General features: G+C 40.4%; 1 protein-coding gene across 1 annotated transcript in view; it reads left to right on the top strand.

Annotated features, from left to right (window-relative positions):
- The window catches only part of LOC104958236 (contactin-2-like), a gene marked incomplete at its 5' end in the record, with an annotated part of 29461 nt that extends 13983 nt beyond the window's left edge, over positions 1–15478 (top strand). The window contains 13 exons of the mRNA XM_010785966.1: positions 323–435; positions 1422–1593; positions 7455–7505; positions 8126–8155; positions 8274–8478; positions 8956–9012; positions 9114–9279; positions 11494–11618; positions 12112–12235; positions 12703–12885; positions 13647–13763; positions 14210–14336; positions 14852–15478. Coding sequence (XP_010784268.1) covers positions 323–435; positions 1422–1593; positions 7455–7505; positions 8126–8155; positions 8274–8478; positions 8956–9012; positions 9114–9279; positions 11494–11618; positions 12112–12235; positions 12703–12885; positions 13647–13763; positions 14210–14336; positions 14852–15060 — 1679 coding nt within the window. The remainder of the gene's footprint in view (positions 1–322; positions 436–1421; positions 1594–7454; positions 7506–8125; positions 8156–8273; positions 8479–8955; positions 9013–9113; positions 9280–11493; positions 11619–12111; positions 12236–12702; positions 12886–13646; positions 13764–14209; positions 14337–14851) is intronic.
- Positions 15479–17347: the final 1869 nt, after the last annotated feature.

The following is a 17347-nucleotide window of genomic DNA, read 5'->3' as shown; positions in this document are numbered from 1 at the left end:
ACACATACACACATGCACACATACACACACACATACACACATGCACACATACACACATACACACATGCACACATACACACATACACACAGCCATTCAAATGTGTATATATTTTGCTGCTACAGTCATTTAGCACTGCATTTCCAGAAGGTGATTGGTGACAAAAATATTGAATGTAAAAGTAAAAATCAGCAGAGACCAAGATACCAGTTTTTTGTTATTAAAATCTATTTTGTACGTTTATTTATGAAATGTTTTACCATTTGTGATTTTTCTTCACACGACAGCCACAAACTAATATGTTTTATTTATTTATTTGTACAGCTCCTAATCGTCGTCCAGGCAACGTGTCATGGAAGACTGACAGCTCGTCGGTAACGCTGAGGTGGGATCATGTGAAGGCCATGCACAATGAGTCAGCTGTGCTGGGCTACAAAGTGAGTTTGGTCCCCCTGAAGTGTGACTCATCACTCACACAGAATATGGACCTGAGAGACCGCAGTGAGACCTGATGTCCTTCAAACATATATATCTAGTTTAGTTTGAGTTTTAACATGCAACACATCATGCAGGATCTTTTTAATGTATGTCAGCTTATATTTTTTCATTTTCTTGCTGGTTTTTATCTTATATGTTTTTTGTATGTATAGTTTCTTAATGTTTATGTGTGGAGAGCTGAGCATAAGAATATCATTGTACAGTGCAGCTGCCTGTTATACTGTACATATGACATGAATCTTGAGTGCCTAAATACTCAGGTTCACCTGGTAAAGTCAATCAATCATAAGTACGTTTGTACCAAGCCAGCAGGTCATCACTGCACTCATTGTACATTTCATAATTAGCTCTATTCACACAGGAAGTAGAAAAGTCAACATTTCATTTGGACTTGCTATCTCATTATAAAAACCTGTGCCTTTACATGGAACAAACCTCTGATGTATACTGTTTGCTAATTTACACATTAACACTATAAACCGCTTTAAACCGGAACATTCAGAGTGAGATCATTGTGTTTTGTATTTTGGAATGATGTAATATCATTCATAGTTCACACAAATGCAGCTGGATGACCGGATCATGAAGATGTTCAATAATAATGACCCTCATGAAGTTTGTCTGATGTTGTGTCAGATCCTGATAAGTCTAATCTCCCATCCAGCTCATGTAAGATAGGAGAAGTCATAAAAAGGCTCAAATCATAATTTAGATACGCCTTGCCGCAGCTTATGCAGCAGGAGATACGAGATAAGCACTTTATCAATGGTGCTTTGATGTCTGAACAAACAGGCACATGCAGGATAGTCATCACTAAAAGCACGGTCAGCAGCTCTTGAATTCTGAAGATGTTTTTAAGCTAAGTGTAACATGAGTTTGAGTTTAACCTTGAGGTCTGAACTAACTTTGGCCCTGTGTGTGTCAGGTTCTGTACAAACATGAGGGCCAGACCTCTCTGAAGGTTCTGGACCAGAGCAAGACCTCCGTGAACCTGCCGCTGTCCGAAGACGACGGCGGCTACTTGGTGCTGGAGATCCGGTCCTGGGGGGAGGGGGGGGACGGCCCTGCACACGAGATCATCGTGTCCCGGGACTCAGGTGAGAATTAGAGACACTCTCAGAAGAGCTTCCTCTGAGGGTGTGAGTGAGAGTTTACGCAGAGGGGAAAAGGCCTTGAGTCCTTAAACTGGTAGAACCCTACTGAACGGAGCGTACAGAAACACTGTCTGTGGCACAGTACACACAAGCTTAATAATAATAATCATGAATCATGATATCCAGATCAAACACCCCCCTTAAGCCTCAGCATAGGAACTCCTTTATTCTCTATGCAGTGGTTTTATGATAGTGTGCTGACTTCTTATGTAACACTTTATTTAATATGATGGTGAATGATCTTCAGATATTAAAGACAGCAGTTTGCTTTGATTGGTGATCAGTGGTGTAAAGTCACTTAGTATATTTACTCAAGTACTGTACCATTTTGAGAGACCTGTACTTTACTTGAGTATTTTCATTTTTTACTACTTTGTACTTCTACTACTCCACTAATATTCAGAGGTTAAGCGTGTACCGGTACTTTTACTCCACTACATGTATTGAATACCTTTAGTTACTTCACAGATGTGGATGATGTGAAATCTAATCACGTGTTAAATCAGACTTTAGTTCCACCTGGAGTAAATTCACAAGCTACCCTGCAGTATATAAAGTCATTCAAACTAGCTGCACCTTTACCAGCTTTGAGAACACTTTAATGATCAATCATTATAAAACATCATATATATTACTCTGAATTTAGCCAATTTGCAAAGCGTTTGGCACTTTAAGTATATATTTGATGCTAATACTTTTCTACTTTTACTTGAATAACATTTTGAATGTAGGACTTTAACTGTAACAGAGTATTCCTACACTCTGGTACTTCTACTGTTCAATCTGCACATTGAAAATAAAAGTCTGACATGATGATGAAAGTTAAGTTATAAGTAAACTGATGTAATGGGAGGACATCTAATGAGACTTGTATTTAAGGGTTGTAGGCAGTGCTTCAACAGAAAGTAACCATAGAAACAGAAGAGCTATTCATCCAAGGCTGTGTTATCGTCCAGATAGGAGCATTAGGAGATCTATGATGTTGATCATAAACATGTCAGCAGTATCTGGAAAGGGCAGTGAGAGTTTATTATGCTCATGTTCCTTGGTGATAGAAGACCTTGGATGACTAAAGAAGGTCAAAAGGAGCACATATGTTTCTGATAGAATACTTTGTAGATTTTTTACACTTTCCTGCAGAACCCCTTTTTCCAAACAAAAGCATGAACCATTTATGTGGACCTACCTTACCAGACATCTGATGCCACCTTTTGCTCTTTGATTTGTTTTTATACCACCAGTTACAAAGACACGGGGACATATTTGAACCTGAAGTACCGATACTGCAAATATGAATATATCAACTGTTAAACTGCCCCTTGCCCTCTGCCCTCTGCCCCTCACAGGAACTGGTATGATGGTGCAGAACGATGCCCCCCCCACCCTGCCCCGTCTCCCTCTCCTCCTGCTCAGTGGCTTGGTTCTTCTCACTCTTGTGTCGTTGTCCGGCCTGTGATCTCAGCCAATCAGGGACTCTTTCCTTTTGATGGCTTGAAACTAAAGCTCAGTCTGTGCTTTGGGGGGGGTGGGGGGGGGGGGGGGTTCTGGTAGAATAGTAAAGGTTAAGTCTGCAGGGATTGGAGGGCTGGGGGAGAAAGGAGTGGTTTCAGTATTCATTTTATGAATACTCAGTTATGTGTGAGTGTGTTTCTGTGTTCCGGTGTCAGTCAGACCATGCCTTACCATCACATCTGGGACTGACCCGTCTCTTACACCTGTCCTCCAAAGTGTAGCCGTAGAGACATAGGTGTAAATGGTTCATGAATAATGTGTATACCTGTACATAGAGACAGTGTGATGCTGCCTGTTCACACTGAGAGCAGCTCCGTACAGCAGGCTCTGATCTCCCCGGCTGACGGTGAGAGAAGCTCTGCATCTCAAAGACTAAGCTCCTCACTGATTGTTAGGGAGGATGACGTGCTACTGGGCCCTGAATAAAAACACAACTGCACATTTGAAACAATTTTCAGTCTTGGATAATCATTAACAACGACAGAATCATCAAGTTGGTGTGGAACGTTTTTTGATTAAAACAGGAAACAGGAAACTAAAATACATGACTTCCATAACAATAAAACAATTATTTAAATACTTCTGGATTTATTAACGTAACGTGCTTTTTTTTGTACAGAAAATGAAACAGTTATTAACATAAATAAACCTCAGAAGCCAATTAGTAAACATACTAAATGAGATATGTACATGTATCACTGAAATAACTCAACAAGATCACAAAATCCTGAGGGACCTTTTTTTTCATTTGATGACTAAACACAGCTACCTAAGAGCTAACACAGCCCACACTGGGCACACTTTCAAAACATTCAGCAGAACAATGATATGGGGGTGTGAGAGTTTAGTGGATGGAACACGGCCCGTCCCCACAGCCGTCAGAGAGCAGCTGTTTGACCCCTGCCTTCCTGCTGGTTGCTCTCAGTGTGAACACAGACAGGCATTGAAGCACTGAAGAACTTTTTACTATTGGTTTTCAGCTCCTGCTAATGTCTGTATGCTTATTTGTGTTTTGTCTCAGCTGTAATTATAGCAAGCTACAGAAATATGTCAACTGTCAAAATGAATGTTTACATTTTTCTATGTGTTATCTCTCATTTTGGGGGAAGCTCATTTGGATGGTTGAAGCGAGCTTTCATTTCCTGTTTGATTATTTGTGACTGCATTGTTTTGGAATGATTCTGACGACAATGTACCACGCTCTGTGCAGTGTGTTTTGGGTTTTATGCAGGAAACAGTGTCATACATCCTGCTCATTGTAATCCTGTCAGCTCTATCAGCACTTGTCTGGTTCACTGCAGTTTACAGGAAGGATGTGTGTGTAGGGTTCCTCAGTACACACCTGTCTGTTCAGCATGTCAAAGACAGGCTTAAACATTTCTGTCTCCTGCTGTTGCCTTAATATGTTGGTTGATTTTCTCAGAACTGTCTAAACTGTTTGCTGTCAACAGTCGAATACTCATTGGTTAAATGGTTACAGGTTTAGAGTGTCGTCAACCAGAATATACAGTTCTTGTTTTCTGTACTTTCTGCCAAAAACACAGCTCTGTCTTTAAATGATGTATAAATGTATTTTCTATAATACCCATATGTCCAGAAGCTCAGTCCATCTCAAGTCTTTACGAAGTCTGCACTGAAGAACCTGAAACGTTGACTTGAATTAAATGTATTATGTCAACAGATTACGTTTAAATAAAAGATATTAGGTTCAACTTAATATTATTGCTTTCAACTAACCTAATACAGTTATGTGAAATCTGTAAACATAATACATTTAATTAAGGTTCATGTTTAATTTGTGATCAGCCCTATGGTTCCCTTACTGACCTTTAGCTGCATCCCATAGTGTTCCAGTATCCATTAGCTCAAGCTCTACTCACTTAGACTGATGTTGAGAGGAAGAAGCGCTAAGTGTTTCAGGGTGAAGGCTGCAGAGCCAAAGCACCAGTTGGTGAATCTCAGGATGTACCCTAATGTACAGATTCTCAAGCTGCTCTGCATGGCTTTTCTCACTCTTTCTTTAAATACCAGCATCATTGTTAGAACCTGCTCTGATTTCAAATGAGAAAGTTCTCTTTAACCCATTAACTCTGGATGGGAAATGAAAGGAACTTCCATCTTGTGTATGTCCTTTATGTGTTACCTCAGTATTACATGTTATGTTTGCAAGTGGTCAATGACAGACTACTTTATTGATGTGCTTTATTTTGTCAGGAAAATGTCATTTTTTAAACATGTTTTATACTTTTGCTCCTACAAGATCATTTAATTTATATTAGTGTAGATACAGGACACTCCAAATACACTTTGTAGACTTTTAACTGTAGACAGCCATCATTATTATTGCAAAACTCAGGTTTAAATCTGGATTAGACCAATGTATGTGTGTGCTGATATTTGGTCCACCTCTGGGCCTACAATCTGGTCTGAATATGTATTCTGGGTTTGCTGGCAGCTACAGTTGGTCCTCCTTGGAACCCTGCATGGTCTAACCCAGGATTAAACCCCACCTCTGCCCCTCATGCTGAGTCTCAGCTGCTCCGGCTCAGGTGTCTGAGAACCTGTGAATGATGTCCTGTTTTCTGTGTGTTTGTGTTTAACTCTGTACAAAGTGTTTTCACCATGCCTTTAGTATTCAGTGAAGAGCCATAGAGTCATTCACCATGTCGGGGGCTGCTCTCTGGATGTTGGACGGAGGGTCTCTCACTCACTGTCGGTGGCTGAATGCACTGGATATTGTTGCCTTTGGGCCTTTTCACAATTGTGATAGAAAGAAAATGTGAGGGAGGGGGGGATACTTGTAAATAAGATTTCAAATAAACAACTTGGGATTGTACTTGAGTAACTTGTGTATTTACTACGTTCACAGTTGTTGTGTTACGGTATGTAACCGGTAAGCTTGAAGGCACCTCTTAAGGAGGCCCAGACCACAGAACAACAACAACAACGAGTAACAAATAACTATTTACATGTTAGTGACCCACTCAAGTCACACCAGTTGAATATTATCTTGGGAAAGAAAAATGTGTTCAATAACACAGATTTATAAAAAAAACTTGGAGAGGAGTCAATATTTATAGCTGAAGGTCAAATGAAAATACATATTTGATGGGGCTTAAATTCAATGAAGTTAAATTATACAGAATGTATTTTACAACTGACTCGTTAATACTCACATCTATTGTTGGCTGTGGATCACAGTCCATTTCAAATGACCAACAGCAGTCTGAAGACGCGGGAGGTTTCCTTTGCAAAGACTGAACACCTTATTGTTTAAAATGGTGTGTGTGTGTGTGTGCGTGCGTGCGTGCGTGCGTGCGTGCGTGCGTGCGTGCGTGTGTGCGTGTGTGTGTGTGTGTTTTGAATAAGTTACACTAAAGCTAATTGATATTCCCCAAAGCCTCATCGGTTGCACTCTATCCCAGAAACCCTGTCCACACACTGAACCAAACCCAGAGCACTCAGTCTGGGTTGGTGATTGCTTTGATCAAAAGATGCAATGCAGAATAAATATGACACAGCTTTGGAGATGGCAGACAGTGTGGTGTAAATTCCCCTCTGCTTACAGTCTGGTATTAAACTAGGTTGTATACATCCTGGATCTCTTCTATTCCAAAAACAGAACACTGATAACAGACAACCCGTCTGACAAGAGCAAACAAAGACTGTCCTGACCCAGGACTTGCACACAGGAAACAGACCCGATCCCAGCAGGAATGTGCAAGATCCACTTCCTGTTCCAAGTTCATTTACTACATTAACCATTCCGTTATTAATGATGATTATTTCCTTTAACGTATTCTTGTAAATGTACACTGTTTGCACCTTTCACCCCTGTAGCTGAGATGAAGGAATGTACTGATAGCTCATTTCCCAGCAGGTCTCTTTCTTACATGTCCTACCTGGAGGTGGGGGTATTATGTATATGAGACAACCTGTGCCTTATCAGCTGCACTTTGCTACCATGCAGCTATTAGTTATTAATGAGTAAATTATAAATATCTGACCTGAGTCCACCGAGCTGTAGACTCTGCTTCTGTTTCTCTCGACGAAAGGTAACGACTCTATCAGCTGCCTAATAAAAAATATGCGATTTTCTAAAAAGTGTTACTGCAATTATTATTATTAGCTGCAAGTAGGATTTTATGACATTTCAAATAGAATGTTTAGCATATACAATTGGATAGATGTTGAATTGTCTGTAAAGTTGCCATGAGTTAACATACTTATTGTTTCGGGGCTGCATGGTATTTGTATTTGATCATCATCTTAATGTTGTATGATCCTCACAGGTTTGCTGCTGCAGAAGAACACTGACTGGATCGAAATGAGACTCCTCACAGGTAAACACCATCCACTTCTTTCACATACAGTACAGAATACCAAGATGGCAATAACTCTAAGAAACATATCGTTTACATTATGTAAATCTCCTGAAGAGATATCAATCATTCACTATCACATTCACTGACCTGAGGCATGGGGGAAGAATGCACATTCAACTTAGTACACAATTAAAACATGTAAACACTACACAAAACATTTTGAACATTAAGCAACACAAATCTAATTTGGTAGTTATTTCTTTATATTGTACCATCATCAATTCATGTATCTGTTTTATGAATTTGTCCGTGCTCTCTGTTTTTAACATGCAATAATTGTAGTATTTATTTAAGCAATATTCAAAGTTAAAAGTTTGCAAAAATATGATAATAAGAATTACAATTAAATGGGTCACATAACACAATAGGATTTTAGATTTGCACTCTCTTTAACAAAGACATTGAATAGTCGGATGTTGTTCAAAATGACCTGTGGAATATATTTATCATTTTTCTTGCAGGTACTTTAGTTGTTGTTTTGCACCCATTTTGTTCATTCATTAAAAACGATCTATTTACTCAACACCTCCCATGCCTCTAACCCCAGTGTCCTCTTCCTGTTCTCTTTGTTCCCGCAGCTCTGGGCGTCCTGCTCATCCTGCACACCGGTAAGCATTAGTTCAGTACAGGCAGAGACCTTTCCTCACACTTTGATCAAAGTTTCAGAACAGACACAGATACAATCAACTCACCCCCCCACCCCCCACCCCCTCTGTCTCCCCTCAGCCACCTCCAGCAGGCTGGTGTGTCACATGACCAACTGGGCCCAGTACAGGCCCAGCAGCGGCAAATTCACCTCGGACAACATCGACCCCTTCCTGTGCACGCACGTGATCTACGCCCTGTCCACCATCAACAGCTTCAACCAGATCACCCCCATCGAGTGGAACGACGAGCAGCAGTTCACCGGCCTCAACCGGCTCAAGAATGTGTGAGTAGATATGTGAGGGGGGAAAGGTCTGAGGATCATGAGGGCACTGAATCACTGCAGTTAGCTCAGGTCAAGACACTTCACCCCAAACTGCTCCTGTGGGGAGTGTATGCAAGTCGCTTTGGTTAAAGCATCTATCAAGTGATATGTAATGTAACGTTTTCAGCCTGGAATGCTCTTCTGTTAATTCAAAGGACATATCCTGGATCAGCTGAAATCTTTTAATGGATGTGTAGCAAGTCCAGAAATGATTTCAGTACTCTGTATAACGTTGAAGCGACTGAATAAACAGTTTACAAATGAGATGTTGTAGTAAGTGTGATGTGTTCAAAAGGAACTGTAAACCAATAACCAAAAATACACTCCTAACTACAATACACATGTTATTGCAATATTAAATCTGATAGATTCAACTAGTCAAGTTGTGAAGGACATGTTTCTATCATCAATATAACTTTGCCCTCTCTCTGCTGTTAGTAATCCTGTGCTGAAGACCCTGCTGTCAGTGGGAGGCACCGTCAATGGAATCAGCCCGTAAGTGCAAATATGACCTGGATATTCAGGAGGTTGTACACCTCCTCGGCTGCTGTGTCACCAGAATGTAAATTGCAGTATCATTTTATACATCCCACCAGATTCATCGCCATGGTTGCCAAGATTGAGAGCCGTGCAACTTTCATCAAGTCTGTCATCAGTTACCTGCGCACCAACAACTTTGACGGGCTGAACCTGGCCTGGGAGTACCCGGGACACCACGGCAGTCAGGAGCAGGATAAGGAGAGGTTCACCCTGCTGGTGACGGTGAGCATGTGATACTGTTCATCATTCACTGTGTGGTACATTTGGCCTTTGGTCTCACTCTAAGAGGTCATTCTCTTCCATCAGAGGGAACATTATGAATTGTATGCAGCTTACAGCTCCATGCTAGAGGCCCTATTCTGATTTTTGGGGTTTCCCTCTCTTGTAGTGTCTACAGGTTTTTGTGCATGTCAATGGTCTGCAAAGACTAACATCCCTGTGTTCCCTCCATAGGGAGTTTTGTCTCCCACACAAACTCCCCTGCGTGAAACACCTCCATTGGACTCCTTTGTTTACTTCCAGAAGATAGTGACCTTACTATGTAACACTTGCACATCTATTGGCTAGCGCTCCAACACAATTTACATGATAGGCTAAGCGGCGTAACATCTATGAACTGTTGACCAATCACAACAGAGCCGGCCAGCTAACCAATCAGAGCANGAGACATGAAGAAGAGGGGACACATGTTGATGTAGAAGAGACATGAAGAAGAGGGGACACATGTTGATGTAGAAGAGACGAAAATACTTAAAATATCTATATATAGATGTTAGTTATAATTAAATATTTGTTTCTAATATATCATATTTAAAATATATGTTTTACTCAAATAGGTTTATCTCACAGCTTTAGTTGCTTTAATCTGTTTTAAATGCTAAATCTCAATTTTAAATATTTTGTTAGAATTAAAAGAAAAATACAAAAGATCTGATTTATTGAGGTATGAAGAAAAAATGTAGAAATTGTTTAAAATGTTTCATACGATTTATCATATTTTTGGAGATTTTTCTCCCTTAGGTTATTTTATGTTTAATGATTTTTTTATTATCATTTTCATGGCAGGACTTTTACTTCTTATAGAGTATTTTTACTTAAGGATCTGAATACTTCTTCCACACATACCTTGTAATATAAATCAATACGATTTTAGTAGTAGTGTTAAAGTTGACCTATCATGCTATTTGTAGGCAATAGCATAGGTCTCAGATATATACAAATATATAAAAAACATGTCTATGAAGTGTTTTGCTCAAAATACCAAACAGATCACCCATTCTAGCCATGCCTCATATCCCTCTATTTCACTTCCTGTTTCAAAAGTGCTGATTTTGGGTATAAAGCTTTAAAAAATAGATTAGACAGCTACTGTCTAAACTAAATACTGCCGTGATGAAACGCCATATCATGGATTATCAAGGATTATTTCTGAAACAGTATGGAGCTCAAAGGCTTTCTCTCTTGCCGGTTATACCACAAGGCGAGTTCCTTTTTATTTCCTGCTTCTTCACACACATGCTCTCCAGTACAGGTTAGCTCTGAGTGTTAGCGATGCTAATGTAAACACCGACCATATTACGTCCAAAACAGTCGGCATTGTGGTCCACATTTCCGATATTACGTCATATCGGCCACAAATCTGGATCAGCTCCGTTGTACCCCCGTTTTTAGAGATTTGGGTACGGAGGAAAAGAGAGAGGGTTTTATTTTCTGACACTGCGTGAGTTCCCTGACACACCGGGGGGACATATTTATGTATAAAATACATTAAAAAGTGCATTTTGCATGATAGGTCCCCCTTTAAAGCATGGAGACATGTCACAGTAGAGACACTACATACTGATATACAGTACACCTGAAGATGAGCAAAATATGTCCTCTTTTGAGTAAATTATAAATATGATTGAGTTTTGAGTTATTTTAAACCTCCTTACAAACTAATGACCATGATAACAAGACCTGTGTAGTAGCTGTGTGAAGCACTACATGGACACAGTGGATGTTAAGCTAAAGGCTAAGGTTCATGATGTTAACAAGCACTGACACTAAGTGGTTAAAATGTATTCACCATCATAATTAAGCATTTTAGCAGATAATAGTTTAACCTAATGGGAATGTTTGCATGTCTCTGGTCATAAACCTAAGTAACAACTTGAGTATCTTTACAACATTTCCTGGCAAACTCATTCTATCGTTTTTGAGACATTTTAGTGTATATCAGAATGGATACCTGAGCATCCGACTGATATCCCTATCAAAGAGACACACCGCCAGCAAGGCTAAAATCATGGTACATGGAATACAAGTTGTACACCTCTTTCATGCATTCGTTTTGGAGTGTCTAAACAACAAATAGATGATAGAAATGTCTTCATGTACACCTGTGGTGCTGCAGTAGACGATGTGTATCTGAGGTTCTATTGGTTCTGCCTGCAGGAGCTGGCCAAGGCCTTTGAGGACGATGCTAGAGAAAACAGGAAGACCCCGCTGCTGCTGACGGCCAACGTGGCTGCCTTCAGGCCCACCATCGACCGAGCCTACGAGGTCCAGAAGATTGCACCGTGAGTTTCACTTCAATCCAGTCAGTGTATGTTTAGAAATGTATAGTATCCTCGATAGTTCGGTTTGGATATCTGTAGCAGAACACTTTCTGGGGGGGTTTGGCATAGAAATATGAGAAGAATTTAACAGGAGACCAGTATTCACTGATAGGGAGGACATTGATCATTGGACTTTTATCTGTTTACAGAAAGAATTGACTCTTTATTCACTGAAACTGATACATTGACTTTAATTAAATGTATTATGTCAACAGATTTCTCATAACTGTTTTAGGTTAGTTGAGAGTAATCATTTCAAGTTAAAATAAAGAAGATTAGGTTCAACTTAATATTATTTCTTGCAGTTGTGTGAAATTGCTTGACATCATATATTAATTTAAAGTCAATATTTCAGTTTTTTCAGTGTTGTTAAACAAAATACTCTTCATGCTCTTTCAACTATGTCCTTCCCCAACTGTAAAAATCCTTCCACTTCTGATTTTTAAATCAACAGTCACCTTGATTTCATCAATGTCATGACCTATGACTACCACGGGCACTGGGAGGCAGCGACCGGACACAACAGCCCCCTGTACGGCAGCTCCATGGACTCCGGCACACACATACATCACAACATCGTAAGAAACACACAAAGACGCACAACAGACAGACAGCTGCACTTTACTCATACTCTGTGATATTACTCTCTTCGTTGGTTTGGCTGGACTTTGAAGAGGTTTTATCTGACTTATAAGAACTACATTTAAGGTGTATATGCTTAATAGGATTACACAAAGCCTTTTCCACTTGTGACAATGAGCCTTGATATAATGTAAAGCATGTTAAAGACAGAGCATTTAGTTAGACACGCTCCCAGGTTAGCTCTGATTTGGTCTCCACCCAATCCTGAGGAAGACATCTGCCTTTCTAGCTGCTATACTTTTGACTTTAATAAGGAGCTGAATCATCACTGTGGATATCTACTGTTGGACAAGAAATACTGGAACACTTCTCATTCCAGGGAGTAGTCTGATCCAACGTTGATATAAATACTTTGAGTTGAGTTTCCTGCTGAAGTGTTTATCTCCTCTGTCCTTTGTGTCAGAACGCTTCCATATCTCATTGGCTGGTGAATGGGGCCCCAGCTGAGAAGCTGCTGTTGGGTTTCCCCACCTACGGACGCACCTACCGTCTGAGCACCGGGGCCACCGGCCTGGGGGCCCCGTCCAACGGCCCCGCAGACGCCGGACCCTACACTCGCACCGCCGGATTCTGGTCTTCCTACGAGGTACTGCCCATGCTAAACTCAGCTTTAACCTCTGACAGGAGATTCACCAGGAGCAGAACAAACACTCATTCCTGCCTTCGTCCATTTAGCTGCTCCACACTATATAATGTAATATAGTTGTAAATGTTGGCCATGAGGGTAGAACAATAGGTCACCATTGTCAGAAGTTGTGTCAAAGGCAAAGTCAACTTTATTGTCAACCTTTCTGTTTGTGTGATAAAGAAAGGGAGATCAAAATGCTGTTTCTCACAGATGAGGATGAATATATGACAACAGTAAATTCTGTGTGTATGCGCAAGCTGTGTATATGTACATAAGTCATTTGTTAATATTTTATTGTCTTTTATCGTGTACTAAGTAGAATGTATGATTTTTATCTTCGTTGGAACTCCAGGACAGAGTCCAGAGAAAATGTCCTTACGTGGAAAATAAAGTAGATTGTCTCCTAATGTTAGTTTACTTTGTGTTGAAAGTCAATATTTTCCCATTCAGGAATTAATTAATGAAATGTCAAATATCACTCAATAGAAGGCAATCAAGCCTCATTTCCATAATATATCTGTAATCTACTGTTGGTATGCATACTGGTATATCCCTCAAATGAGGAGGAACTAACACTCATGCCAATTTTTTTATATGAAAAATGTAACTCCACTGTAACAAGATGACTGTGGTCCCTTATGTACAAATAAATAGAATCAGAATGATAAATGTGTTCAGTACAGATGGTAATCTCTGTCCTTATGTTTATGTATTGCCAGGTCTGTGCCTTCACCTCCGGTGCTAATGTTGAGTGGATCTCTGAGCAGCAGGTCCCCTATGCCACCTATGGCAGTGCCTGGCTGGGCTACGACGACAAGCGCAGCTTCTCTTCCAAGGTAACTCATTATTACCCATTATGTCCTGCAGTTCTGACCTCATTGGGGAAACTTAATGATAAATGTTCTTGTGAAGTATTTGCGTTATATAGTGAAGGGTTTGTGGAGGAGAGTTAACAACCCTCAAACTAGTAGAACTTCTATTACACTGAAAAAACTAAAACGTTGACTTTAATTAAATGTATTATGTCAACTAATTTCACGTAACTGTATTAGGTTAGTTGAAATAAATTATATTATATTATATTCCAATATTATTTTTATTATTTTACTTAATATCATTGCTTTCAACAAACCTAATACAGTTTTGTGAAATCAGTTGACATTATACATTTAATTAAAGTCAACGGTTCAGTTTTTTTCTGGGTACTTACTTCCTTGTTGTTTGTTTGCTGGACCTGTATCTGAGTTTAATGTTCTCTGTTACTGATGCGGTGGTCCTGTAGGTCCAGTACATGACTGCCAAAAACCTGGGGGGGGCTCATGTGTGGACTCTGGACATGGATGACTTCAGTGGATCCTTCTGCTCAGACGGAGCCTACCCTCTCATCAACCACCTCAGGGTGTCAATGGGTAAATACTGGAGCTCCTCCCACTCAAAGCCATATCCATCACTGTGAAGGTTTAATATTTAAAAAAACGTCTTCGGATAAAAAAGTATAATGTGAACAATTGTATGCCTCAGATGATCATTAGCACATGTGCCTTACAGCTTACAGATCACAGTGTACAAAAACATTAAGTCCCTGTATCTGGAACTGAACTATAGTATTTACTTTATGATCCAAACAACCTGTCAAGATCTAGAAATTATTTTACACTAATTTCCACACCTGAAACACCACAATACAGACTAAAGTGAGAACTGTTTAGGCAGAAGGTTAACTTACTCATACAGTATGTCTTGAAAATGTATAAAATATAAAATACACAACAGTGGGGGCAGTGCAAGACCCTCAGGGTTCCACCACCCTGAAGCTGCTGACTGACATTATATTGCACGTTGTTCAATGTCTTTAAATATTTCCACGGTAAGTACACAAGTGTTTGACACCCCTGGTTTATGACATTACTTTCTGATTTTGCAGGTTTCCCCTCAAAGCCCACCACCACCCCGGCCCCAGCCACCACCAGAGACCCTATTGCAGAATTCTGCCGTGGACGTCCTGATGGCCTGTATGAGAACCCCACTAATGAGAAGACTTACTTCCAGTGCTTCCTGGGGAACACGTACCTGCACCACTGCCAGGCCGGCCTCATCTACTGGGACTCCTGCAAGTGCTGCAGCTATCCCTGAGCACCCCCCCACACACACACACACACACACACACACACACACCGAGCCTCTGGGGGTTCACAACAGTGATTTCTGTTTCAGACACGCAGTGTCACCTTTACTGAATAACCTTACAGTGCTGTTTTCTCTTTGTGGCCCACTGCTTTTTCAATAAATAAATCAATCATCATTATGACCTGATACATGGCTGATTGACTTTTATTCTTGCGTTTTACAAGATAATCTGACATTTTTCTATATTATATAAATATTTCATTTCAAATTTCAAGAATAAATAATTGTTATACTCTGCTTCCTGACACTTATATCAGTCAAGCTATTTTCAAGTAAAGGTTCAAATTCCATTACTTGTGTGCACTACAAAACACACGCTGTTTTCTGTCTCTCTGTGAACCTATTAATAATGAGCTGGCTATAAATAAAGTGTGTGTTCTAGAATGAAATCCATCGTTGTGAAGTTTTGTGAAATGAATACTGAGTGTTTTGAGTGTATTTCTTCCTGGGTAGAATTGTGTAAAATGTCTCACTGGTGTGTGTTAACAATTTTGTAAGTGCAAACTTTCTTAAAAGTGCAGTTAATTACTTTTTTTGCTGATGCCTTAACCACCTACAGATCACTTCTTATAGGGGTCTTTGGAATATTTCTACGGATTGACATAGGCAGGAAGAGGACAGGAAGTAGAAAGGTTATTCTTGGCACTCCTGCTTTACGCGGGAGTTTCAAGGTCGGTGTAGGAGATGATTCAGGGACCTCCAGTCCTAGTGCAAATGTCACAAACACCTTTTTTGACTTATCAAAACCTTGGATTCTAGCCTATCTTCAGACAAATTCAACTTCCATCTAGAAGTGAGCAGACAATCTGAACCACAGGCAGCAGACATCTCTAGCTTCACTCATCATTTTACAGCGTGGCCTATTTTAGGCACTCCAGCCACGGATGTCTGACCGCTAAGATAGCAAAAACGGAGTGTATAGTGTAGTAGGTGTTGGTGGGCTGGTAGAACCCCAGCGCAGTATCAAAACTGCCCCTGGAGGGTAAACCCCGTGTCGTTGGGAGACCCCTTGGTAATTAGGGCAGCTTCAGGATCCACAATTTTGATCCCCAGTTATACCAATCAAAACAATGCAAATGTAATATCAAACACAGCCAGAGTCAAATATTAATATCACAGCAGTGACACTACCAGCTAGAGTTAAATTATTAATATCACAGCAGTGACATCACCAGCCAGAGTCAAATATTAATATATCACAGCAGTGACACTACCCCATCAGCAGAGCATATGTCATATTTCAACATCAATCAAAACCACATCAACCACAGTAACCAATGTGATACTGTAGTTTAACCTTAGCAGAGTTTCTATTCCCCTTAAACAATTTAAAATCCAAATCATCAACTAATGTCAGCCTTTTCCAAGGAAGGGTGTTCTTACCTCACTCTAAGACCAAGCAGATACCTTCAGAGACAACGAAAGAGACCAGGAGTTGGGTCGAAATGTACAAAGTACAAACCGGTTTTATTAAGATTTTCATAAAAATAAAGGATTACAAGAATCCTTAAAAAATAACAAAGACACCAAGTCAAAATACAAAAGCAACAGGTTCACAACTCAAATGTCCTAAAAAGCCGTCTAAAAGAGCCCAAGCCCAGGCCCAGGGCTTGGGCCTCAGAAAACTTCCCCTAAGCTCTCAAGCCTCCAAGCCTTCAAGCCTCCAAGCTCTCAAGCCTCCAAGCTCTCAAGCCTCCAAGCCTCCAAGCCTCCAAGCCTCCAAGCCTCCAAGCCTTCAAGCCTCCAAGCTCTCAAGCCTCCAAACTCTCAAGCCTCCAAGCTCTCAAGCCTCCAAGCCTCCAAGCTCTCAAGCCTCCAAGCCTCCAAGCCTCCAAGCTCTCAAGCCTCCAAGCCTCCAAGCTGTCAAGCCTCCAAGCCTCCAAGCTCTCAAGCCTCCGAGCTCTCAAGCCTTCAAGCCTTCCAAAAAGCCTAAAAAGCCTAATCAATCAATCAATCAATCAATCAATGTTTATTTATATAGCCCAATATCACAAATGTTACATTTGTCTCAGTGGACTTCACAGTTTGTACAGAATATCAGTATGACAATACGACACCCTCTGTCCTTAGACCCTTACATCGTACAAGGGAAAAAACCTCCGGAGAAAACCCCACAGTTTAAAGGGAAAAATGGGAGAATCCTCAGGGAGAGCAACAGAGGAGGGATCCCTCTCCCAGGACGGACAGACGTGCAATAGATGCCGTGTGTAAATTGAAAAGATAATACATTTGC

This window comes from Notothenia coriiceps, unplaced genomic scaffold (genome assembly GCF_000735185.1).
Source record: "Notothenia coriiceps isolate Sejong01 unplaced genomic scaffold, NC01 NC01_scaffold00028454, whole genome shotgun sequence".
In the NCBI taxonomy this organism is placed as follows: Eukaryota; Metazoa; Chordata; class Actinopteri; order Perciformes; family Nototheniidae; genus Notothenia; species Notothenia coriiceps.
The sequence above is the reverse complement of the archived record's forward strand: the minus strand, read 5'-3'. Positions and strand labels throughout refer to the sequence as shown.